This window comes from Danio rerio, chromosome 19 (genome assembly GCF_049306965.1).
Source record: "Danio rerio strain Tuebingen ecotype United States chromosome 19, GRCz12tu, whole genome shotgun sequence".
Lineage (NCBI taxonomy): Eukaryota > Metazoa > Chordata > Actinopteri > Cypriniformes > Danionidae > Danio > Danio rerio.
Genome location: NC_133194.1, coordinates 43,730,001 through 43,757,500, shown reverse-complemented (window position 1 = coordinate 43,757,500; position 27,500 = coordinate 43,730,001). Strand labels below are relative to the sequence as shown.

General features: G+C 32.4%; 1 protein-coding gene across 4 annotated transcripts in view; it reads right to left on the bottom strand.

Annotated features, from left to right (window-relative positions):
- ppp1r9a (protein phosphatase 1, regulatory subunit 9A) overlaps positions 1-27,500 on the bottom strand; it is a 94,967-nt gene that overhangs the window by 33,544 nt on the left and 33,923 nt on the right. For all 4 annotated transcript variants that reach the window (XM_684261.11, XM_073931912.1, XM_009294366.5 and 1 more), the window contains exons 3-5: positions 13,526-13,658; positions 11,565-11,685; positions 7,690-7,794 (exon numbers count right to left, since the gene is read on the bottom strand). In XM_684261.11, coding sequence (XP_689353.6) covers positions 7,690-7,794; positions 11,565-11,685; positions 13,526-13,658 — 359 coding nt within the window. The remainder of the gene's footprint in view (positions 1-7,689; positions 7,795-11,564; positions 11,686-13,525; positions 13,659-27,500) is intronic.

Here is a 27,500-nt window from a genome sequence, read left to right as displayed (position 1 = left end):
AGAGTGGTAAAACGTGATGATGGGGTCACACTGTTCAATAAGGTTTAATTAACTGTGTTTACTAACATTAACTAATTATGAATAATAAGCATTTATTAATCATAGTGCCCTAATAAAGTTCAAATTCATGCTTGTTAACATTTGTTAAGGCACAGAATTAGCATGAACAAACAATGAACAACTGTACTCTCCTTAACTAACAATAACTAACATAAGTAATGTAATAAATGTATTGTTTATTGTTTGCTTGTGTTAGTAAATGGATTAACTAACACAACCTTATTGCAAAGTGTTACCAATTATGAGTTGCACTTCCTGTTTGGGGAATTTACATTAAAAAAGAAGTGAAACTAATCACTTCCAAACAAATCACAATCAAACTCCCACATAAGGTGTAAGGTACAATTTACAACATTCATTCATTCATTTTCTTTTCGGCTTAGTCCCTTTATTAATCCGGGGTCGCCACAGCGGTATGAACCGCCAACTTATCCAGCACGTTTTTACGTAGCGGATGCCCTTCCAACCGCAACCCATCCCTAGGAAACATCCACACACACACTCATTCACACTCATACACTACGAACAATTTAGCCTACCCAATTCACCTGTACCAAATGTCTTTGTATTGTGGCGGAAACCAGAGCACCCGGAGGAAACCCATGCGAACCCAGGGAGAACATGCAAACTCCACACAGAAATGGTAACTGATCCAGCCGATGTTCGAGCCAGCGACCTTCTTGCTGAGAGGCGACAGCACTACATACTGCGCCACTGCGTCACCCCAATTTACAACAACTGAAATCAAAACTGTAGCCATAGTTTACACCAGAATATCCCTTCAGAGCACACTGTTATATTGACAATGACTAAGCAGTTTGGCTCTCTTATCCATTCACAATAGACAGATTTCACACGGCCACCCTTTTAAAAGCGAAATCGAGGCTGCGGTGGGAAGAAACCTGGAAGTATCGCCTGGAGTCACACAGGAATGTTGTGTACCTGGCTATATCTTATCAGCGGAGTGAAAGTGACTCAGATTTACTGCTTTACAAGTGACCTGAAGGTCTGTTCTGAATGGATAGTGAAAATAAAAAAAAATGAACTGATTCTTTCACTATATCAAACCTGTCAGGATACTGAATTTTAGTAATAAATAAAAAAAGTAAATTTACTGCTATTATTTAAGCATTGTTGAGCAGGTTCTTAAACACCGCTGATTTATTATTGTATTCACCAGTGCTCAACAGAAATGACTGTGATTGGTCGCGAAGGTTATCAGTTCACTGCACTTTCCCGATGGTTATCGAGTGCAAACACAGACGAGCAAACGACTGATCTTCGCAGCTTTAAAATCCTCCAGTGTATCTGTGTTTGCAATCAGTGAAAAGCGGTGAGCTTGATGACCTTCACCAGGTTTTTTAACCCTATAGAGCTGCACGTATATTTTATACATGAGTTTCTAAGACCTATATAATATCAACCTGGTCAATACTTTGTTTAAAAACCTGTTGTATATGATATTATATAATTTGATATAAAACAGGCATATCAAGTAACAGCTAAAAACAGCCTGAGAAAAACTGCCTGACGTGTTCTCTGTTGTCAAAATGTTAAGGGTAATATGATTTTCTATCATCAAAATTCACTTGCTGTGAGCAAAATATTGCACGTACGCCTAATGTCTCAAATGTGATGCAAATTAATATAATGAAAAAAGTATATGGCAAACATTTTGTTTTTGATTTTGCTAGATGGTTTAATAAACATCTCAGATGCAGAAAATTAGAACTTTCTGTCTACTTTTTGATATCTCAGGTCTTACAGACAAAAACAATTTACTTTTTTCCACATTCACCACACTTTTTTTCAATGTAATGGATGTTTCTACCATAATTCCCACAAAGCATCATGAGGCGTAGGGAAATGTGGATTAAAGATCATGGCTATCGATTTTCAAATGGAGACAAAGAAGGGAATGGATTTCACATAAAGGAGACGGCTATAAAAAGGTGGAAGGCGAAAAAAGAAAGAGAGATAAAATCCTTTCTTTTCAGTTATAATGAAGTGAAAAATGTCAAACGCTTTTCAAACATTGTCTGGCTTTAAGCAGGCTTTTTTGTTCCCTCTTCATTGACGGATTGTATTTCTTTATTATATACCCCATGAATCGACTTCTTCTGAGGTCAGTGTGATAAATGACAACAGGTGAGTGTGTTAACTGTACAAAACGATAACAATGCTATTTGGCAAAGTCAGGTGAAAAATACTGCTGCCTAAAACCTGGAAATACACAAGCAGAACTGCAATCAGATAATTAGTTATTAATCTCCGAAGATCAACGACCTCCTTTATAAGTCTAAAGCCGCTTTGCCATTGCGTCTGACAAATGACATTGAAAGAGCTGAAGTCATTCAATTCTAATGGATTTTATTATGGCATCATATGGATGTGCAGAAATAGTTTGCAGCTATCCCATATGCGAATAAGTGACTGTCCAGAAAGAAATAATTACAATAGTGAATAAGCCAAGGTCAGTGGTATAATTTATATAATTTATATTATTTATATACAGTATATATAGTATTATATATAGTATATTCAATTATTTCAATGCATTTTTAAACAATCAATTTAATAACTAATTTTTTTTGTCTTTGCCAAGATGAAAGTGCAGTTCAGTTATTTTGCAAGACAATAGTATTCAGCCCAAAGTGCAATTTAAAGGCTTAACTAGGTCGATTAAGGTAATTAGGCAAGTCATTGGTTAACATTGGTTTGATTTGTGACCAATCAAGAAAAAAAAAATCTAAGAGGGCCAATAATTAATTTTCTTTAAAAAATTGTTTATCTAAAACTGCTGCTTTTTATACAAATTAAAACAAAAAAGACTTTCTTCAGAAGAAAAATAAATATTATAAAAAATACTGTGAAAGTTTTCTTGCTTTATTAAAAATCACATGGAAAATATTTTTTTTAAATAATAAACATTTCACAGGAGGTTTTCAATAAACTATAATTTTGTCAATATCACACACCCCTACATGTCTTTGAGATAAAATACATTTTTACCATAATGAATATGCCAGGGGTTGTGGTATATTTTATATAAACGACTGTATAAGACACAGTACAGTCTAAGTAATATCACACTTAAGTGTGCTGAAAATCTATATATTAAGTTACATTTTAGACACTAAATTGTCTGTTTTTGATGTTTAACAAATGATAATGTTTGAAAACAAATGCAGAGCAGAACATTAGAGTCTTAAAGCAGCATTGTGGTGTTTTATCTATGAATAATTCAGTGTATCACTCATTAAGACAAGGATTTGTTGCCACCTACTGATCTCATACTTATTTACTCTTGAGATTGTTTTAACACATTTTTCTAATATTAATTTTAATAAATAATTTCTTTTGTCTTTGCCATGATAACAGTACATAACATTTTTCTACTTATTTTGCAATACATTAGTATTCAGCTGCGGTCACACTGCACTTTTCTCCTCATAGACTTCCCTTTATACGCATCCTATCAAATAACAGATAGAAAAAAATAAGAATAAATGTAGAGTACACACGAAAAAGGAAATAAGGATTATGTTTTTTTTTCCACTCAACTTCAGGCATTCCAGTTCTTCAGACAAAAAAAATGTACAGTTTGCACAACTTAAACGTTTTGTTACAAATAGTTCACCTCTCCAGAAAACTAATAATCTTATGATAACCCAACTAAATGTTTTTGTATTACTGACAAATAATTTTAGGTCAGTGCAGCTGATGTTTTTACCTTGAGTGAACAAGAAAAAGAGAAAGGAAATAAGGATGTTGTTTTTTTTTTGTTTTTTTTTTACAGTGCACTTCAAAAGGATAGTTTACTCAAAACCGGTAATTCTGTCCCCATTTACAAACCTGCTCGAGTTTCTGTCTTCTGTTGATCACAAAATAATATTTAAAAAAATATTAGAATCCAATAACTATTGGATTTCATAGTATTTGTAAGGAAGTCCATGGTTACTAACATTATCCAACCTCAAAATATCTTATTTTGTGTTCAACAGAAAAAAAGAAACTCAAAGTTTTGAAACCATTTTAAAAGTGAGTTAGAAGCATTTTTTTTATTTGTTGGTGCCATACGGACTGGTTTTAGTATTTCAGAAAGGTTTCTATGCGCAACCATCTCAAAGCAGTGATTTTCAACATGTGGGTGCCAAACATTATCTGCGGTACTCCTTTTTTGTTGTTGTACTGACTTAAAGATTTTTACAGGGCATGATTTATTGTATCAAATGCCTTCTTTCAATCTATATAAACTCCAACTTCCTTTTTTTAATCCATCTCATTAGTAATTTCCTCAATAACTTCTGTTAATGCCAGAGATGTTGATCTATTTTTCCTGAAACCGTATTGCTCATCAGCTAAAAGGTTGTGGGTGAATTTCTCAAGCCTTTCAACAAAGAGTTTTTCCAAAATTTTAGAAAACCGAGTAATAATTTGAGATAAAAATAAATTTTCTCCAATAATATTCCACCCATCCTCTGCATGTTGTTGAGAAGCAGAATGGAGCTCAGCATGGACTCTTAATCACCTGCGTTCCACACAGATAAAGGGCCAGATCTGATCTACATCTGAAGCAACAACTGGGCCAATAATACCCTGCCATGCCAAGCCTCTCTTCGCAGCGTTTGCATTGCAGCTGACCTGGAAACAGCCTCCGTACCACACACTGAGAGACCAAACTGCTCTGGTACAGCGCTTGCTTATTAATAAAGCCATGTCATAATTATTCATATACATCTGGAGTGACAGGATTGCATTTCAGGATGTGAGCATCACCTCCAACATGCTAAAACATCCCCCATTCTGACACTGAATCATCACAGCAATGATCGGCTCCTAATAGACTGACAGTCTTCATGCATTTATTGGTGCAGATCGAGTTTAAGACCTGCCATAATTTCTACAGTAGGTTAAATATAGCACAAATTGAGAATCTGGGCCACCGTGCCTCATCGGTGAGAACAGAGAGGAATATAGACAGCTGAAAAATACAGCTATGGTCAAATGAAGGATTTCCTGACACCTTCATAGTGCAGGCATATGACATGTCCTGGTAAAAATGTGACTTAACTGAGAAAAATATAATATAATATAATATAATATAATATAATATAATATAATATAATATAATATAATATAATATAATATAATATAATATAATATAATATAATATAATATAATTTAATAATATAATTTAATAATATAATTTTATTTAATATAATAATATAATATAATATAATATAATATAATATAATATAACATAATATAATAATATAATATAATTTAATATAATATAATAATATAATATAATAATATAATATAAAATAATAATATAATATAATATAATATAATTTAATATAATATAATAATATAATATAATATAATATAATATAATATAATTTAATAATATAATATAATTTAATAATATAATATAATATAATAATATAATATAATATAATATAATATAATATAATATAATATAATATAATATAATATAATATAATATAATATAATATAATATAATAATATAATATAATATAATAATATAATATAATAATATATAATATAATAATATAGTATAATATAATATAATTTAATAATATAATATAATATAATATAATATAATATAATATAATATAATATAATATAATATAATATAATATAATTTAATAATATAATATAATATAATATAATATAATATAATATAATATAATATAATATAATATAATATAATATAATATAATATAATATAAAATTTTAGAATTTTTTGTAGTTGTTTAGATTGCAACTAGGCAGTTTATTTGTAAGGATAGTGCCTACTTTAAATATTAATAATTTTGGAGATCATTCGAGTAGCAGTGCAATATGGCTGTATATCGTCACTGGTGGGACACTATGCACTCGTGCCAACGCACACCTCCCACCAGTGCTGATATACAGCCATAGTGCACTGCTATATTATATTATATTATATTATATTATATTATATTATATTATATTATATTTTATTATATTATATTATATTATAATATATTATATTATATTATATTATATTATATATTATATTATATTATATTAAATTAAATTAAATTAAATTAAATTAAATTAAATTAAATTAAATTAAATTAAATTAAATTAAATTATATTATATTATATTATATATTATTAAATTATAATATATTATATTATATATTATTATATATTATTATATATTATTATGTATTATTATATATTATTATATTATATTATATTATATTATATATTATTATATATTATTATTATTTATTATATTATATTATATTATATTATATTATATTATATTATATTATATTATGTTATATTAAATTTTATTATATTATATTATATTATAATATATTATATTATATTATATTATATTATATTATATTATATTATATTATATTATATTATATTATATATTATTAAATTATATTATAATATATTATATTATATTATATTATATTATATTATATATTATTAAATTATATTACAATATATTATATTATATTATATTATATTATATTATATTATATTATATTATATTATATTATATTATATTATATATTATTATTATTTATTATTATTATTATTATTATTATTATATTATATTATATTATATTATATTATATTATATTATATTATATTATAACAAAGAAAGTACTGATACATAAAATTTAATTTAATTAAATAAAATCCATTTTTCCAGTGCAGACTATCAGCATCAGCATCTGACCATATGAAATCATGCGAATCAGTCTCTCGATCCATCTAAACAATTAAATCACATATACAAAACTTATGTTTACATTTACCACTTTTAAAACAACACACAGCTGAAGAAGCTGAAAAGTAAACACACAGTTCTGAAGAACTAGCTTTTCAGTGTGTTTATATTTATTGAGGAAGCAGAAAACCCTGCTGACAGCATCAGCTTGAAAACAATCTGCCGGATCCCACTGTGCGAAAGCCATTGTTAATGAAGAGCTGTGTTTCCTGACAGTGTGAAGAGACACGCTTTTCAACGATCTGTGGAGTCTGAGGGGACGTTAGATACACTAATAACAACTCTGTGTTTTTCTCCAGAGTGTTGAGTGGGAGGGAGAGACGATGATGGCGTGTCATGCTTTTTCATACGCTACTAATCACATCTCTCGCTCTAGCAGATGTGTGTGAGCTATGGAAAGGATTCGAAGGTGGATTTTTGATGGACAATATTACAGGGCGAGTTAAAGTTTACTCAAAAATGAACGTTTGCTATTAATTTGATCATCCTCAGGTTATCCAAATTGTGTAAAGCGCTTCGAGTACCCAAAAAAGAGCTATATAAATGTAAGGAATTATTTATTATTGTTATTTAAGATGTATGTGACTTTCTGGTGATTTTTAGCTGAACTGTGGTCCTCATACAGGGTTTCTACGGGTTTCACCAAGTCAAATCTAAGACATTTAATACCTTTTCAAGACCATTATGGATGAACTACGATTTTTTTTCGAATGGCCAGTGGCAAAGATTTTTAATTAAATATTAAATATCCCTTTAAGGTCAAACATGTGATTAATGAAACGTAATAAAGCAGTGTAATGACAGTAGGACATCCAGCATCTTACCTGACGACTCCCTGTGTATTTCTCAGGACAGAAGCAGCGAAACTCTGAGTTACTCCAACCAGACTGGTGCCGTCCACCTCCACGATCTGATCGTTCACCTTAATTCTGTGGAAAATGCAAGACCCTATTAGCACACTGTGTAATCTCTAAAACAGGTTTATGTAACACTGTGAATGCTAAACAGTGATTTCTTAGTCATTCTGGGATAACTTTTTGCATAATTATGTTCTGCCTGAGGCCTTCTCATCACTCTGCTATTATTACTCCATTTTTTCCGTGGATCAAAGATGCTGATGTATGAAGGACCTGGCACATCCCAGCACAGGTTTTACAAAGCCCTTAAGTGAGACTGAGCTTGAGAATTCTTTGAAAAAGATATAAAGATAAAAACTAAGAATAAAGACTGAAAAGATGTGGGAAAGATTTATGGCTTCCTAAATATGGCAGGTATGATTCCTGTCCTGTCAACAGTGCATTCAATAAATTGATAATATGTTTAACAATATTTTTTATAATTATAAAAATAAGGTTAATAATGATAATGATGGTAAAAAAATTAAGTATTATTATTTTAAATGTTCTTGATTTTATGTGAATTAACTTAAATATAATTTTATTAATAGGCAATAATTAAGTCAAATGTTAGATGACCTCAGGATTAACATTATTATTATTATTATTATTATTATTATTATTATTATTATTATTAATGATTAATTATTTAAACCAAGGGTGCCAAAACTCGTGTCTTGCATATTTTAGTTGGAACCCCAATATAACACAACTGAACCAGCTAATCAAGCTCTTTCTGGGTATACTAAAACTTCCAGTCAAATGTTTTAAAGAAAGTGAGAGCTAAACTATGCAGGACACTGGCCCTCCAGGACCGAGTTTGGACACCCCTGATTTAAACAAATTAATGAATTTTCTAAAAATGTAATCAGAAATAAAAATTCTAATAATATATTATTATACATTTTAATAATTTATTTAATATTTTTTATTTAATATTTAAATGAATGTATTTTTCTTCTTTGTATAATCTGAAAATACATAAACTAAATTTGTTATTATAAATAAATTATTTTAATTGTATTTTGTTATAAATAATTATTTTCTGAAAGTATTCTCTAAAAAATAGCAGCATGTACTGCAAACATATGAAAATGTATGTGAACAAACAAATTTTAATAATTAATGCTTAAAACACTTTATCCTTAAAATGACAAAGTACTTAAAAATAATAATAATTACAAGAATACATTTTAGAATATATTTCATACTTATATTTATTTTTTTATTGAATATTTTTTTCTAAATGTAAATTATTTGCATAATCTGAAAGTACATAAATATATTTTTATTATCAATTAAATATTTTTGTATTTTTATTATAAATAATATTTATTTTATTATTTGAATTATTTCAATATTATTAAAAAAAATAACATGTACTGCAAACATCAAAATATATACTCTATATGAACAAACAATTTTTAACATTTAATGCATAAAATACTTTATCCTTAAAATTACAAACATCTTAATTATTAATAATAATAATAGTACTACTACTACTAATAATAATAATATAAAGAAAAGAATAACAATAATAATAGTTTTAAAAAGAGTTTATATTTTTAATTAATATTTAAATTAATGTATTTTCTACAGGTATATTCTTTGCATAATCTGAAAATACATAATCATATTTATTATAAATGAATTATTTTATTTGTATTTTATTATAAATAATGATTTTTTTAAATATATTTTATTGTTTTAAAAATCATTTGTTTTTAATAGCAGCAGGCACTACAAACATCAAAGTATATACTGTATGTGAACAAGCACATTTCAATATTTAATGCTTAAAATACTTTATCCTTAAAATTACAAAGCACTTAAACAATAATAATAATAATAATAATATATTTTTTAATATATTTCATTTTTTCATTAATTATTTAAATGAATGTATTTTCTAAAGGTATATAAATGTATATTCTTTGCATAATCTGAAAATACATAATCATAATTTTATTAGAAATAAATTATTTTATTTATATTTTATTATAAATAATTATTATTTTATATTTGTAATTAATTTTAAAAGTATTTTCTAAAAACTAGCAGCATGCACTGCAAATATACAAATATTTATATATACATATAAGGTATATTCTTTGCATAATCTGATTTATTGCATTATTTTTATTATAAATAATTGTTTTCAATATTTTTAAAATAGGAACATGTACTGCAAACATATAAAATATATACTGTATATTAACAAATATTATTCAATAAGTAATGCTAAAATGGTTAATCCTTAAAATGACAAAGTACTTAGATTACTACTACTACTAAAATTAATAATATCTAAAGATATGTTTTACTGTATACTCATACAGTATACTAATATAATAAACTAATATACTAATAAGATTAATCAATGAATAATTAACTTTATGATTAATAAAAAGTCATAATTACTTAAAATCACAGAGTACTTCAGACTGCTAATGATTTAGGTCACAGGTCAGAAGCCCCTGTCTCAGCAGTAATAATGATATTATTAACAAGTTCTCAGTTGAACTTAGTGGTCACATTCTTTCAGCAGCTGAAGAGTAAATGCTCACAAGACAGAAGGAATTACAATCACTGCTTGAGGATTACAAAGAGACGAGTAAGCTCCTTAACAACATGTGATAATACAATTTTCAATATGCCTCAGTGTTTGCATGAAGGGCCCCAACTGCGTGATATATGTAATGAGATTTGCGAGTTTGACCACATTGCTTTGACCCTTGATTCCTGTCTGGATATTGAGCTCCTGGCAAAATCTCATCTGTTATGCAGAGCAAAGCAGACGGAGAGATGCTTGCAAGATTGAATCCTAATGTGCTGCTAAAGAGTGTGGTGTAAGCACGGTCTGACCTTCACATGCGTTTCTCAATGTCGTCAATAAAGTGAAACTGACAGCAGGAAATAAGTATTCCTCTATGCAACAAAAAAAATAAGCTTCCAAGGTCCTACATTGTTACACTGAGCTCAGAAGCAGAGTTAATGGTGGAGGAAATTACATTTTGACTGCTGAAAGGTCTTTTTGATACCTGATTTGCAAAGCCCACGGTTTCTTACTAATCTTGAAACAAGCAAAGATGTCTCAGGATTTCACTCAGAAAAAACGAGCAGTGCTTTCTAGCAGTCTGAGAATAATTTTGGAAGCAAAGCTGCAAGAGATACACTCAAAAAAAAAAAAAGATTTTTGCTGCTTGTTTAAATGACTTATTTAAAATGAGCTGAAACAACACAATTCTTAAGATTTGGTTTGGGACAAGTAAAATATATATATATTATAATTTTTTTATTTTATTTTTTTCAGTTTTTGTTTGTGTACGTGATGTTAAGTTTTGGTGTTTATTGTGTTAAGTGTGTCATTCTTGTTATGTGAAGCACCACCATATCCGAATAAATTGCCCCATGGAATTAATAAAGCTTTAAAGTAAAACTTAAAATCTAACACGATATACTGATTTACTGAATACTGACGACAAACTTAAACAAACTAAATCTTTCACTTTTTTAATCCTAAATGTTTTCTTGCAATTGCAGAACATACATTTTATTCATTAGACCTCCCTAACACACATGGGTTGATTTCACTCCTATTCCTACCCTCCCTTTAGGATTGTCAAGCCCCTGAACTGCAGGCATTCATAAAGCCCCAAAGATTTGCTTTCATTTTTGGCAATGTGCAAATCACATGAGAGACTTTCTAGGATTCACTAAATCTGGCAGCAGCTGAAAAAGCACGGTTTAGAAATCCTTTACCTTCTATTAGTTTTGAATATTTTTCTCTCTTTTTATACCTTCCATCTCTTTCTGCAGCTCCTCCCTCTATGACAGTCTTGACAAAGATGCCCAGCTTCTCCAGGCCTGCGTCAGCACCAACACCCATTCCTATAATACTGATGCCCAGGCCATCATCATCTGACACGCACACAGATAAACATACACAGATCAGTTCAGGGAACAAACGTAAAAAATGACACTTTAATAAATGGATGGAAGGATGGATGGATGGATGGATGGATGGATGGATGCATGAATGGATGGATGGATGGATGGATGGATGGATGGATGGATGGAAGATGCATAAATGGATATATTAATAGATGATTCATGGATGTTGGATGGTTTGATGGATGGATGGATGGATGGATGGATGGATGGATGGATTGATGGATGGATAGATGGATGGATACAATGATGAATGGATGGATGGATGCAATATATGCAAGATACATATATGGATAATATGATGGACGGATAGATTGTGCAAAAATTAATGAAATGAAGGATAGAAGAATGTTTGATGGACGGATGGATGGATAAATGGGTGGATAGATGGATGGAGACAATGATGAATGGATGAATGGATGCAAGATACATAGATGTTTGGTGAATGGATGGTGCATGTTGGTGGATTGATGAATGGATAGATTAATAAATGGTGCATTAATGGGTGAAATGATAGATGTATAGGTTGTGTATAAATGGATGAATTGATGAATGGATGGATGTTTGATGCATGAATTGATGAAAAGAAGGATAGATAGACGATATATGATAATAGATTAATAAAATAATACATGAGGCATGGATGTTGGATGGATTTATGAAGTGATTGATAGATAGATGGATGGTTGGATGGATGGTGCAAAAATGGATGATATAATGGATGGATGTTTGATGCAATAATGGATGAAAATAAGGATGGATGGATAGACAGACAGACAGACAGACAGACAGATAGATAGATGGATGGTGCATAAATGGAGGAAATGATGGATGGATGGATGGATTGTGCACGAATGAAATGAAGAAAGGATGGATATTTGATAGATGGGTGGGCAGAATGATAAATGGGTGGATGGATGCAAAATACGTATATGTTTGTTGAATGAATGATGCATATATGTTGGTGGATTGACAAACAGATAGATGAATAGATGGTGCACAAATGGATGAATTGATATATGGATTGTGTAAAAATAGATGAAATGATGGATAGATGAATGCTTGATGGATGAATGAATGACATTATGGATAGATGGATGGACATTTGATTTATAAATTGATGAAATGATGGTTGGATGAATGGATGGTGCATAAATTCATAAAATAATAGATGGATGGATTGTGTAAAAATGGATGAAATGATGAATGGATGAATGTTTGGTGCATGAATGGATGAAAAGAAGGATTGATAAATAATTGGATGGATGGATGGATGGATGGACAAATAGATGGATTGTACATAAATGAATGAAATGATGGATGGATTAATAGATGGATGGATGGATGGATAGATGTTACTTAAATGGATGAAATGATGGATGTATGTATGGATGGATGTATGGCTGGACATAAATGGCTGAAATGATGATAGATGGATGAATTGATGGATGGATGGATGGATGGATGAATGTTTGATGTACGAATGAATAAAAGTATGGATGAATAGAAATTTGATGCATAGATGGATGAAATGATAGATTAATAGATGATGCTTGGATGCTAGATGTATTAATAACGGGTGGATCTTTCTATTTATTAACAAACACTGATATGCAGAAGCATGGAGAACATTCCCCTCAAAAGTTTTCAGATCTAAATATTGTATAAGAATATTTACAAGGAAATCAAGGCTAGTTGACACAATTGGTGGTTTTTATAAGTAACTACAAGGTTTTATAAAAAAAAAGAGCTCGTAAAGTCAAAAGTGTAATTTCCCAGTCTCACTTATCCCAAAAAGCCATCTATTCACCTTTTTCCAGTTCCACAGGGAGAAGTTCCAGCTTCTCCACCCGTTTCTCCAGCTCATACTCAGCTGAGGACGCCACTGGGTCCACCTCTTCATTCCTGCGGTCGTAATCTTCATTGCAGTAGGTTTTAAACACCTGGAAGCCAAAAAAAATCCAAGCCAATGTCACATTACTGTATAAGCAAAACAGCTGTGAGAAGCACATTTTCGTAAACGGTGGAGCATGTGAAGCATACAGGAGTGGCCAGTATGTGTGTATATATATCTCTGCTTGCATCAGAGTGTCTTCATAACAGTGCTTATCGCCTGAAACATAAACTGCCGTCTCCTCAGTGTAAGTGATGGTCTTGTGCATCGTGGTGTGAAAGGACAGTCACGCACAACTGCGTCCCCTAAGCAGATTATCAGACAAACATCGGCCTCATGCCAGTGCCTCACATTTCTGCCTCTCCTTACCGGCGTCCTTAATACTAGAGTTCAGTGGCGAGATTGTGCCTTCATGGTGACACTGAATCAGTTTCTCTGACCCAGATTCAACAGAGTTTCATTTGAAAAAGAACAATGTTCCAGGGGAAATCAACAAGGTTAAAGTCGCCCTTAAATCAAAAAATCACTTTTAACCTGAATGTGTTAGCCTATCAGTGGTTAGCACCGTCGCCTCACAGCAAGGCAGTCACTGGTTCGAGTCCTGGCTGGGGTGGTTGGCATTTCTTTGTGGAGTTTGCATGTTCTCCCTGTGTTAGTGTGGGTTTCCTCCGGTATTGCTCCGTCTTCCCCCACAGTTCAAAGATATGTGCTATAGGTGAATTGAATAAACTAAACTGGCCATAGTGTATGAGTGTGTGTGTGTGTGTGTGTGTGTGTGTGTGTGTGTGTGTGTGTGTGTGTGTGTGAGTGAATGAGTGTGTGGGTGTTTCCCAGTACTGGGTTGCAGTTGGAAGGGCATCCGCTGCCTAAAACATATGCTGGAATAGTCAGAGGCGACCCCTTATAAATAAAAAACTAAGCCGAAGGAAAATGAATGAATGAATGTAAGCCTATAGTGGTTCATTCCACTGTGGCGACCCCTGATAAAAAAGGGACTAAGCTAAAGGAAAATGAATGAATGTGAGCCTATAAGATAATATGCTCCAAAACAATGACAAAATAGCCAAATTTTAAGGTACATGCATTCAAGTCTGCAACTTCCATCAATATTGTTCATTGATCAGCCTCTCAGATTTTCTGTGCAATCAAGGATCTGAAGTGTTCGCCTAAAATTGTCACTTGCTCACACAGTTATGATTTTCTGTATGGTTAATGGCACTATATCCGTTTGTTAAGTGTGACAGCACGCAAAGCGGCTTCCGGGTCTCAGTGCTCTATCAAATTGTATGGGGAGACCCATCAAATGCTAATAATAAACATTTACAAAGAAATGTAAAACTTTTGAAAATCCCGATCGCAATATTCAATGGCCAGAAAGCAATTAATTTTTTTATAAATTGTACAAATTTTGGTCTTTGAGATGCAGTCCAAAGACTGATGTGTATACTATGAGTTTATTTCAAATTCACTTCAATGTGTGATATGACTAAGAAGAATTGGCCATAAACTAATATTTTCTCAATTTAAATGAGTAGTGGCTTTTTGGGGAACAGTATTCCATACGTCACCAATAATTCACAACTTAACTAGCAGACAGATATGTGTAAATATGCCTTCAACTGGGGTGAATGAAATGAATGAAGGAAAACGCTTGTTTCCACACAATCAGTTTTTGTTGGTGCAACATGAATGAATTAAATTAACTTATTAGTTTTTGCAAATTAAAGTGGATTGAATATAAAATAATTAAGTTGTGCCCAACTTTAGTTGCGCTTATTTTAAATAAGTAGTTTGAACAAACAGCAAACATAATTTGACTTTCACACAAACAGCCACAGCAAACAGTCTTGTTTAAGGTTTGTTTTAATCTGTAAATTACTGCTGATCTTTCTTTAAAATTTTAAATAAAAAAGCAATTAAGAGCCAAATATTTTGCCTAAAATTATAAAAAAATGTGTTTCTAATCATTTTTAGACAACACAATAACTGTACGTTCACACCGAAAACGGCAAGAGCGTCAAAGTAGCCGGAAGTCATTCATTTTCAATGAGAGAGCCAGTGGCAATAAGCAGCGAGGAGCAGCATGGCGTGGTGTGGGTGGCGAGGAGAGTTAAAATCAAGTCAACTTTAAGGTAATGAGCTATGACGCAGTTCGGCAGCAAGCTATTAGAATGAAGAAGTCCACCACTTGAGAGGAGTTCAGAGAACACAGACCTGTGAACTTTGGTTCCGACCACAGTTGTTCCCAAGGATTTGATTAATGCGGTCGCCGGATTTTTTAAATTATTTACAATGTTTTCTTACAGAAACATGCATTAAATATGTTACTGGCGAGCTACTGATGTGCATTAAGGTTATATATTTTTATCTTTAAAAAAGCAGGAATCTTATGCGATTATACAAAACAGGATTGCTGCTTCAGGATATTTCAGACATATGGACACATTGGATAAATAAATAGAGCAAAGCCACACCACATGCAACTTTATCTTCCATTGTTAAATGAAATAACATTTATGCAGGAATGTAACTGATATGCTCCAACGGCCCTTTTAAATACGAGATCAATGTAACGAATTTTGACGCTCTTGCCTGAAGGTAGACAGTGTTGTCGCCAGGGCAGCCAGAGCGACCTTGGACGCTCTCACCGCTTTCGTTGTGAACGCACAGTAACAGTGTTTTATCTTATCAGTATCACTGTCACATAGGGGTCAAGGACAACAGAGGTGAGGATCCATGTGCTGTTATTAAACAGAATAGCCGGGCAGGCAGCGGTCAAAACAGGAGCAAACAGGAAACCCAGGAGCAAAGTCAAAAACAGGCAAATGGTGAGGTCAAGTGGCAAAAAATGTAAACAGTAAAACAAAGCAAAGGGCAAAAACACGGGAAGCCAAGACAAGGAGAACGCTTACATGATGTGACAGAAATAAGACTCAGCAAAGACTGTGTGTGTGTGTGCTGTTTATCTGGTTCATCATATATCATCCATATTGAGCTTCCCGGTGTCTGTGTGTGTGTAGTCAGAGGGAATCAGGAACTGGTGTGTCTGAGGTGCATAATGGGAGTTGTGGTTTATTTAAGTGGCATATGTGTGGTTCTCCACAGGCTAGATCACTAGTGATTGTGACAATTACAAAATCTAAAAGCATTTTATTTTGGCCAATTGACATTTTCTGAAAAAAAAACAAAAAAAAATTAAATTACAATACATGTATTTTAAAATGTAAATAATAAATCAAATATTAAAAGTTTAATCAACCCCATTCTTAATAAATCCAGTAATTCCAGAGAAACTGGATTCATTTTTATTAATCTATTCTAATTGAATAATATTCTCCATAGCTGTATTTATATAAATAAACCTGAGCCTATGACTGTGGCTTTGCTAATTGACATGCTGTATTTCCCATCAGCATGTCCAGCTGCCACCATGAGAATCATCAGCTTCAATTAAACCGTGACTGATCATATCAGTACCGAGGCCATCTCATCTCTGATTAAACTCAAATCTGACTTTTATTCTATTTACAAGCCAAAACCAATGTGTCCCAATACTACATGTTCCCTGAAACCAGAGCGCAGGGTCTTCAAACACTGAGACAAAAGCAAGTGTAATCTCTAGTGCACTTTACAGCATCAATAATGTAAACTGATCAACAGCGATGCATTATTGAACAGTCACACTGCTGACCGAATGATATGCTGATGTGCAATGGGCTCCTTGAATATATCATCCTTATTTGGTCTTGATGAAATTTATAGTGACAGAGGAGACTGGAAAGAAAAGTTATAAAGAGGATAGCATTAAAGGTTTCTGTCAGAAATAGCCTGAATTTGCAAGATGGAAGGGTCGGTAGCTCTTGAAAGTGTGCCTTTTATAACCAATCGCATTATATTTACATTAACTCATTTTGCAGACGCTTTTATGGAATGACGGATAAAAGCTGTAATGCCATAACACTCTGACGTCAATGCATTACATTGACGTCAATTGAGTTTCTGAGTTGTGTGACAGTCAGACACTGTTTGAAGACTGTAAATGAATGAGAATTGCCATAAGCTGCATCTTACCTGTTGCAAAATTGTAATAGCGTAACATTTTTGGGGGGGAATAACCTATGAAACAAGTCAAACACTAAAAATCAGCCAATATGTTCATTCATTCATTCATTTTCTTTTCAGCTTAGTCCCTTTATTTATCAGGGATCACCACAGCGAAATGAACCGCCAACTTATCCAGCATGTTACGTGTTTATGATGTTAAAGTGGGATGCTGTAACATTTAAGTGAGACAGGTGTAATGTGTGTGACAGATCAAGAATGAGGCAAGGATCAGTTACTCTTATTTAAGCTTTGACTCAATAATTGAAACATGTAACAATAATAAATGAGGAAAACAAGAAATGAACATGTATAATTATTATCTTTAAACAAAAACAACGAGTGTAAGCCAAATCAAAGAAATTAACAAAACAAAACAATCCTTAAATCTAATGTCTAAACTAGGCGTCAAAAAGATACACAAATAAAAACCGAGATCTTCAGTGTATACGACACCCCAACTAAACTAATTAAACTACAAAACTCAAAATACACGAGTGGCAAAACACTCAAACTAATCGAACAAAACATCAATCTAAACTAAAACAAAACAAACCGGATAATTCTTCCAGCTGCAACCCAGTACTGGGAAACACTCATACACTCTCACTCACACACATAAACTATGGACAGTTTAGCTTACCCGATCCCTACATGTCTTAGGACTGTGGGGGAAACCGGAGCACCCGGAGGAAGCCCACACAAACACGGGAAGAACATGCAAACTCCACACAGAAATGCGACCTGACTCAGCCTGGGCTTAAACCAGCGACTTTCTGGCTGTGAGGTGACAGTTTAGAAAACGGAAGTGACAAACAGACCAGCTTTCATTGCAAGCTTTTACCAGCTTTGATAAAATGTGACTTAAAGTTGTCTTTATAGCAACATCATGTTTATTGTAAAATATGAATAAATATATTCACAAATGCTTTATTTTTTCAAAGAAAAAGGGAAACTCTATTACTCATGGAATATGCAGAGCTAAAGATCTCTTGCAGTGCTTTGCTTTCTGCTGATTAATGGAATCTTCTGTAGTGCATCATGGGTAATGTAGTTTTTTCTGCACAAATTATTTTAAAATAACTCGAAAAAAGCATTTAAAATACAACCTCTGAGGATACTGTAGATCTGTCTGAATCAGAAATGGCGATCAGTGGTTCACTTCCTATGCTTCCCCTACTCTCATGTTTTTTTGTTTTTTTTTTCCTGAGCTCAACCAACTATCACAGTGTTGACAGTCCACAGCTGGCTAAAAAAAAACTCAACAGCGACTGTCTTTTGTGCATCTGCCAGATGTGACAATCATGAGGGGCTCCATGCAAAAAAGACAAAGTGTGGGAAGTGTTGAAGGCTACTGTCAGGCCCGACAGGCTGTGGGAGAACACCGTAATTCATCTTTTATATTATTAATCGCTGTCCAGAGGTTTTTATGCTTTGTTTTGATATCATTACGGTTTAACTTTGCAGTTTTATGGTCTTATTCATAAAATAATAAATAGGTGTACTGTAAATACATATCTTAAAAATATTTTTGCTGCTTGTTCAAAGTACTTATTTAAAATGAGCTACAACACAACACAATTCTTGACGTTTTTTGGGACAACTTAATAGTTTTATGTTCAATCAACTTAAAATTATAAAAACTATTAAGCTAACCTAATCGATTTGCATTGGGGTGACATGAAGGGATTGTGTGGAACTCAGCATTTTTTTACAGTAATGGTAAACATTGACTTTGATAAAGAAATGAAATACAGTAATTCTCCATGTGGGATTTTGAATGGCATCCAACATGATTTAAACATGCTGTAAATTGGTTTAAAAATTGATTCAGTTAAAAGAAATGAAGTACAAATGATTTAATAAAATATAGTTATACATATAAATTAAATATAAGTAAAATTTAATTAAAAAAATTAGTCACAGGGAAAAATAAAATAAGATAAAACAATTGCATAAATAAAATAAAATAAATAAATAAAACAAATAAAATAAAATAAATACATAAATAAAAAGATAAAATAAAATAAATAAGATAAATACATAAAATAAAAATAAACAAATAAATACATAAATAAAATAAAATAAATAAATGAATACATAAATAAAATAAATAAATTATTTAATTAATTAAATTTAAATAAATGCATGAATTAAGTAAATAAAATAAAATAAATACATACATAAAATAAAATAAATACAACTTAAATAAATACATAAATAAAATAAAATAAAATGAATTAAATTAAATTAAATAAATAAAAATAAATACATAAAGTAAAATAAATAAAATAAAATAGTCAAATAAAATAAATACAATTTAAACAAATGCATAAAATAAAATAAAATAAAATATGTAAATAAAATAAAATAAAATAAATAAAGTAAAGTAAAATAAAATAAAATTGTATTTAATAACATTGAATAAATTCTTTTATACTTTAAAAGCAGAAAAAAATAGTTAAAAACTACCAAAGCAGTGAGTTAACTTTAGATCTTTTGGATGTAGAGAATCAGTGGTTTCAATGTTCAATCTGCCTTTTTGTCTACAAAAAAAAACAAAAAAAAACAGAAAGACACCAGTCACAACTTGATGTTTTTTGTTTTACTCCAGCAGTATAACATTTCAAGCTGAATCTCTTCTTGGCTTTAGTCCTAACAGTGATACTTGAGACTCCTTGTGCATCTTCACCCATCTACCATCATTGATTCAGCCCACTCAGCTTCACCTCTCCATCATCAGCCTCATCTCTATCCATCTCCTGTCATTCTATGCTTAAATCAATACACCTGTTGGCTGCCTTCAAACCACCACAGCGCATCTCTTTCACCTTCTTGTCATATAGTAGATCAGCTCTAACTCTATCCCTCATGCACTGCAGTCTTATATTTAAAACCCAGCAACCTGCGAGGTCTCTGGCTCCTTCTGCTGCCTTGTGTAACAGCCAAGAAATCTAAGCTTGTATAAGCGTTTTCCTTTTCGGCGAGCACTTTAAAGGGGACATATCATGAAAATCGGACTTTTTGTGCATCTAGCAGCTCAGAAAAGGTGAAAAAGGATAAACCAGATTTCGCTCCTTTTGTGACATATTGACCTCATTTTTTCACATAAGAGGCTCTAGATCTCCTTCTTGTTCACTTTCACTGTTTTTTAGACATTAAAATCAGCTCGTTATTCTGACTGTTGCAAACTGGTATTTTCTTTTAGTACTGTGTGAAAGTATTAGGCCACCAGCTGCTTTGGGAGCCTGAAGCTGCAGTCCCACATAGACATCCATTCGCACACGAATGCGACAGACCGGAGACTCAAGCTCGTGCAAAGTTTCTCATATCAATGGCTGTTTCTCAACATGCGTTCATCAACAGTCTTGCATCCTCGTGTTCTCTTGTAACGTCATCATCAGCTGCCAAAGTTCAGTTACAATACTTAAGACCACAAGAACAGATGACGCATGAATCTTTCCAGATGTGTTCTTGATATTGAGGACGCACCGATGCAAACTTACACATCGAACTCGCGCTAGAAGTCCCAGAGGTCATTGCGACTGGAGGTGGGAAGCGCAGCATTTTATTTAGATTTATTTTTCAAGTTCAGAGATGTAACTGATTGATCTCAGGAGTTTCACTAAATGAAACGGTGAATATAAACATTACCATTATCATCTTAATAAAGGAATAAACACATTAAGGGTGTCGATTTGCTGAAATTCGTATTAAAATATGCTTTATTTATATTGTGCAACGTCTATTTATAATGTTTTTATGCATAGTATATATTTAGAAAAGAGGAAAAACAATAAATCGTTGTATGAATGCTGTAATGTTTAAATAATTTTATAAATAGGTCAAGTGACCATCAGGAAGAATGCAGCATCTCATTTCCTAGAGCAGTGGTTCTCAAACTGTGGTACGTGTACCACTAGTGGTACGCAGGCTTCCTTCTATGGAATGAAATGAAATATGTCATGTATATGCTACACACATTTCAAAATTTACTGAAATTATGTATATAATATGCCATACTGTATATGACATATAGCCTATATTTCTGAGGTAATCTGCCACTGGTTTTTTTAACCGTGCAGAGTTGTAGCTGCTTTACTGGGCCTACTACGCTACTGTATTTCAATACTGCTCATTTTGGTGGTACTTGGAGAGACAAATTGTTTCTGAGGTGGTACTTGATGAAAAAGGTTTGAGAACCACTGTCCTAGAGGAAGCGCTCTCTGCCCTCGCGGTCTCCCGAGTTTGTTCTTCCGTGGACACCTGGCAAGACTGGTCTACACAAGAAAGCATGTCCATTCTGCGTTCTTGGAATTGAGAAACAGCCAATGTGTTCAAGGGCCAAACTTAGTTAACTATGACCCGCGAAATTCCATCACTAACTAACTAACTAACTAACTAACTAACTAACTAACTAACTAACTAACTAACTAACTAACTAACTATCTATCTATCTATCTATCTATCTATCTATCTATCTATCTATCTATCTATCTATCTATCTATCTAACTAACTAACTAACTAACTAACTAACTAACTAACTAACTAACTAACTAACTAACTAACTAACTATCTATCTATCTATCTATCTATCTATCTATCTATCTATCTATCTATCTATCTATCTATCTATCTATCTATCTATCTATCTATCTATCTATCTATCTATCTATCTATCTATCTATCTATCTATCTATCTATCTATCTATCTGCAGAAGTGGTTCCCAACCTTTTTTTTCTGAGACCCCTTTTCCCTTAGGAAATATTGTACGGCTCCCACCACAATAATAATATTAGTGCTTACATACAGTAAGTTTGCAATAGGTATGACATGAAAGGTTTTCTTCAAACAAACATATGTTTCTTACTATATTTATTTTGTTTATGCACACATAATAGCTTAATGTCAAATATAAAAGCAAAACATGAGTAGGCTGTTAGTATTGGGTACACCTTGCGGTATTGGGGATGAATCATCTGTAATTGTCTTAACCTGGATGGTCTCATGCATTCGTTAGCAAGAACTTTGGTGCAGATAATGCACTGGGGCTGGGTCAGGGACTCTTTGCTTTGAGACAATGGGATAAAACCAAAATATTTCCTGCAATTCGTGTTTCCAGTATTGCTGGGACCTGAAATATTTAGAGTTTCCTCACCTGGGTCTAGTATGCTTGGGTCATAACTTTTTTTGTGGAGGACGAATTACAAATTTGTCTATTTTTTGGTTAGCTAAAAAATCTCTAAGGCTAACCATATCGAAGGTATGGATCAGGTCCAAGTTCATTACTTTTGGGTGAACTATACCTTTAATATTCATTCATATATTTTCTTTTGGCTTAGTCTCAAGTTCAGAGGTCGCCACAGTGGAATGAACTGCCAACTATTCCAGCATATGTTTTACTGTTTGCAGTGGATGCCCTTTCCAGAAAATATTGGAAATAAGTACATAATATTCAGTAAAAAAATATTTTGATATTAAAAGACTAGCATTAAAAGTGTGTTTAATGTGACCTCTGGAACTTTTTTTGTTAAAATGAAATGATGTGCTATTTAATATCAAGCAATATCAAATAGGTCTTCCTTAAATATTAAGCTTATTCTATCTTATTTTTCTCTCCAAATGAATCCCATACTGCCTGTAATATTGCATATACAAACTGTAATATTCAGGTCTGGACTCAGTGGAGGCCATTACATGACCGTTTTTGTTTCATGAGCTGTAATAATGTCATTATACCCTCACTAAAACAACATGTGTAACTGAGAGCCAAAGACTTTTGCACAGTACTGTATATATATAGCAGATGTATATATAGCGGATGTCCCCCCAGCAATAATCCAGTGTTGGGAAACCCATACACACTTATTCACACACACACTCGTTCAATTCACCTATACCACGTGTCTTTGAACTGTGGGGGGAAATGGAGCACCCGGAGGATACCCATGCAATCACGGGGAGAACATGCAAACTCCACACAGAAAAGCAGACTGGTCCAGCTGGGACTCGAACCAGCGACCTTCTTGCTGTGAGGTGACAGTGCTAATCACTGAGCCACCGTGTCGCCCAGTTCAAAAAGTTTAATAAAACAAACGTTTTGTGCTTGTATGTTCAAGAAGGTCATCGATTTACTACTGATCACTTAGTACAAACACAGATACATGGACACTGGAGCAATGTTCAATGTTACAGTAATTAGCTCATCTGTCTATGAGCTGATGGATTGATTGATTGTACAATCACAGACTGCGTCCGAAATTGTCTACTACACAGTAGGTACTGCTTTTGAATTTAAATGTACTACTCAACCATTGGAAAAATATGATTTATACAGTATGAATGTGAGTAGTATGAATGGAGCTTGGACATACTACATCCGTAATTTTGTCATGATCATGTGATCGATACCCACGTCAGTTGCGTTGCTTTACTCCCATTCATAAATTCTCTCTAGCGCGCATCGGAAGCGCACTTTAGAATCTCGCTGGAAGTAGTAAGTCATCCAGGTACTGTTTTTCCAATTCCATAAATACGGACATACTACTCAGCTCGCATACTGTTTTTAGTGTACTATATAGTATGAAAGTAGGCAATTTCAGACAAAGCCACATTCATATCTGTTGAGCATGGGAAAACAAAAGCAAATCAGCTGTATTTCAGAACGCACTAAAAAGAGTTCACATGTTAGCAGGAATTGGACATTTAAAAATTGAAATTAAATCTGAAATCTCATCCTCTCATTATTGACCGACACTAGTTTAAACATAAAGCTTTTATTCATTACAAGCAATTTCTCACACTTCACTGGTGAGATTCACTTGTTTTGTTGTTTCGTTAAGAATAGCATCTAAAGGCTCCGCCCTCTCCTGGAAAGCAGCTGCTCATTTGCATTTAAAGGAACATGCACAAAAGCATATTTTTGCTCATACCTAAATAAGTGCAACTATCACAAGTTATAATAAATGATCTGGGGGTTATTAAAACCTCACAGACACATATGGGGATTTATTTTTAGAGAAAGAGGGATAATGAGGTCGTATTTACGTTTTCATCGCATTCTGAGCATCTTGTTTTCCTCAGCGGAGAGTGAATTTCATCCCTCTACGCCCACTCTCTCTTCTCATGCCTATCCACTTATAACTTCATTATCTTTCTCGTCTCTCATCCATCTTTTTTGTTACGTGGCTCATGGAGATGCCTCTAATGCAGTATTGCCTCCAGATGCATCGTGGGTGATGGAGATCCCCTTGTGAGGATCAACCGAAGACCAGGCCAAGGCGAAAACAGTGAGGGACAATAGAAGAACAATCAACTGAAAGTGTTTGTTGGCATTTGTATCACAGGCTGGCAATAGCAATGAGCTGGCCGACTACAACTGATCGCATTAAATGGCCTTACAGTAAAATAGCGGTGCCAGAGTCACACACACACACATAATGACATGCACTCACACATATAAAGTTGATTCATTGCTCGACTGATTGATTGATTGATTGATTACTTGGTGGGTTTGTTGATTGATTGATTGATTGATTGGTTGATTGATTGATTGATGGATTGAATGATTCATCCACGGATTGATAAGTTAACTGGTAGGTTAATTGGTTAACGATCGATCGATTGATTCATTGGTTGGTTGATTGATTGATTCATCCACTGATTGATAAGTTAATTGGTTGGTTAGTTAGTTGATTGATTGATAAGTTGATTGATTGATAGATTGGTTGATTGATTGATTGGTTGATTGATTGATTGATTGATTGATTGATTGATTGATTGATTGATTGATTGATTGATTGATTGATTGATTGATTGATTGATTGATTGATTGATTGATTGATTCATTCATTCATTCATTCATTCATTCATTCATTCATTCATTCATTCATATATTTATTGGCCGGTCGGTTGATTAATTGGTTGGTTGCTTAATTGATTGATTGGTTGATTGATTTCCCATAGAGGTAATGATTTTTGTACTGCACAAACTGTATATTCTGACCTTTTACCCTAAGCCTACCCCCAAAATCCTAACCCTAACACAAAACAATCTGCGTTCCTGATCCTGACACAAAACATTTTCATACTTAATTCTTAATTTAATACTCACTTCTTAATTCTGGTTAATTTATAAATCATTTTTATAATTCATAAACCATAGTCATGGGGACTAAAAAGCTTTTATATCATCACATCTCTTATAACAAAATCACAAGACATTTTTAATGAGCATACTGGAATATATTAGATAAAAGTGTTTCCACCGTAATTTATGAGCATTTTTTGTTATCAAAGAAAATGTTTATCCGATCTAGTGACACACGTTTTTTTATGTGCATGTTTTTTATGCCATTTTTCATGCCTTTTTTAAGCAATAATCCAAAACGCATATAAAAATTGTTTGATGGAAACATAGTTAGCGATGAATATCAAGACTATACACACGTACAAGCACACACAGAATAAAAACACACACACAGCTCTCTCACAGAGGGGTGCAAGCTGAGTGGATTAACTAAGCAACACTGACACAAATCTGCAGACATTTCTTAGTCGTCCCATGAAAACCAGAAGACGTGTCATCTATCATGATTCAGTAAATGTTGTTTTAAAAAAGTGTGAGCTGACTATATTGATATGTCCCTCAAAAAACAAACAAAAACACATGGTAGGAGTTCAAAAGCACTGATGAAAAGATGCTGAAACTCAGCTTTGAATCATAGGGATAAATAGCTTTTTAAATCTTCATAATATTTTAAAACAACACTGCTTATACTGTATTAAATGCAACTTTGATGAGCAGAAGAGACTTCTTTCAAAAACATCCTTGCAGCAATACTTTTCACAAAATAAATAGCATTAACATGAATGAAATGGAATAAAAGAAAATGTATGAAATGCACTAGTTATAATAAAGACACTTGGGAAACAAAAGTGCGTGCAACTGAAGAAACCATTGCTAATATACAATACATGGATCACCAGTTCCATGACAAGTATTTGAATGTTTGCTAATGCTAAAAGTTATTAAAAGTGGTTATTCATTCATCTGTGTGATAAAAGCCTTCGCAGAGAGTGCATTCTGTGAGTGTCAGCATTATTTTTAAAAGCTGTTTTATCTATTTTAAAAGCACTTTGGCCATGGAGAAGACCTAAACTGATGAGTCAAGTGATATGAAACTCTCAAGCATAGTTAGCCTTTTGCTCCGTGTTAAACTCCTTCAAAACGTATAGTTATGTTCTTCCTTTTGGCTCTTTACTTTTCTCTTTTTTTCAGTTTATCTGCCCTGGAATGTCATTTCGCCCTCTTTTAATCCTGTGTTTGTGGAAATAGCTCTGGAGGCCTCGGCACCCGCCAACACAGCACGCTAGCATAAGGGGATAAACAGGACAAACAATTGCTTACTTTATGCTTCATGCTCATGTGTTGGCTGAGTCTTCTCATATGATCAGTAACATGGTCTAATGAATACATAATTCATCATCTGACCACATTAGTGGATGAGGGTGTTATGTACTGTACGTGCTAAAATAGTTGTAGCTATTACTCTAATAAACATACACACACTACATGCATAAATTTGTTGTAAATTATGTAAAATATATATTTATATATATATATATATATATATATATATATATATATATATATATATATATATATATATATAAATATATTAATATGTAAATATATATTAATATGTAAATATATATATATATATATATATATATATATATATATATATATATATATATATATATATATATATATATATATATATATA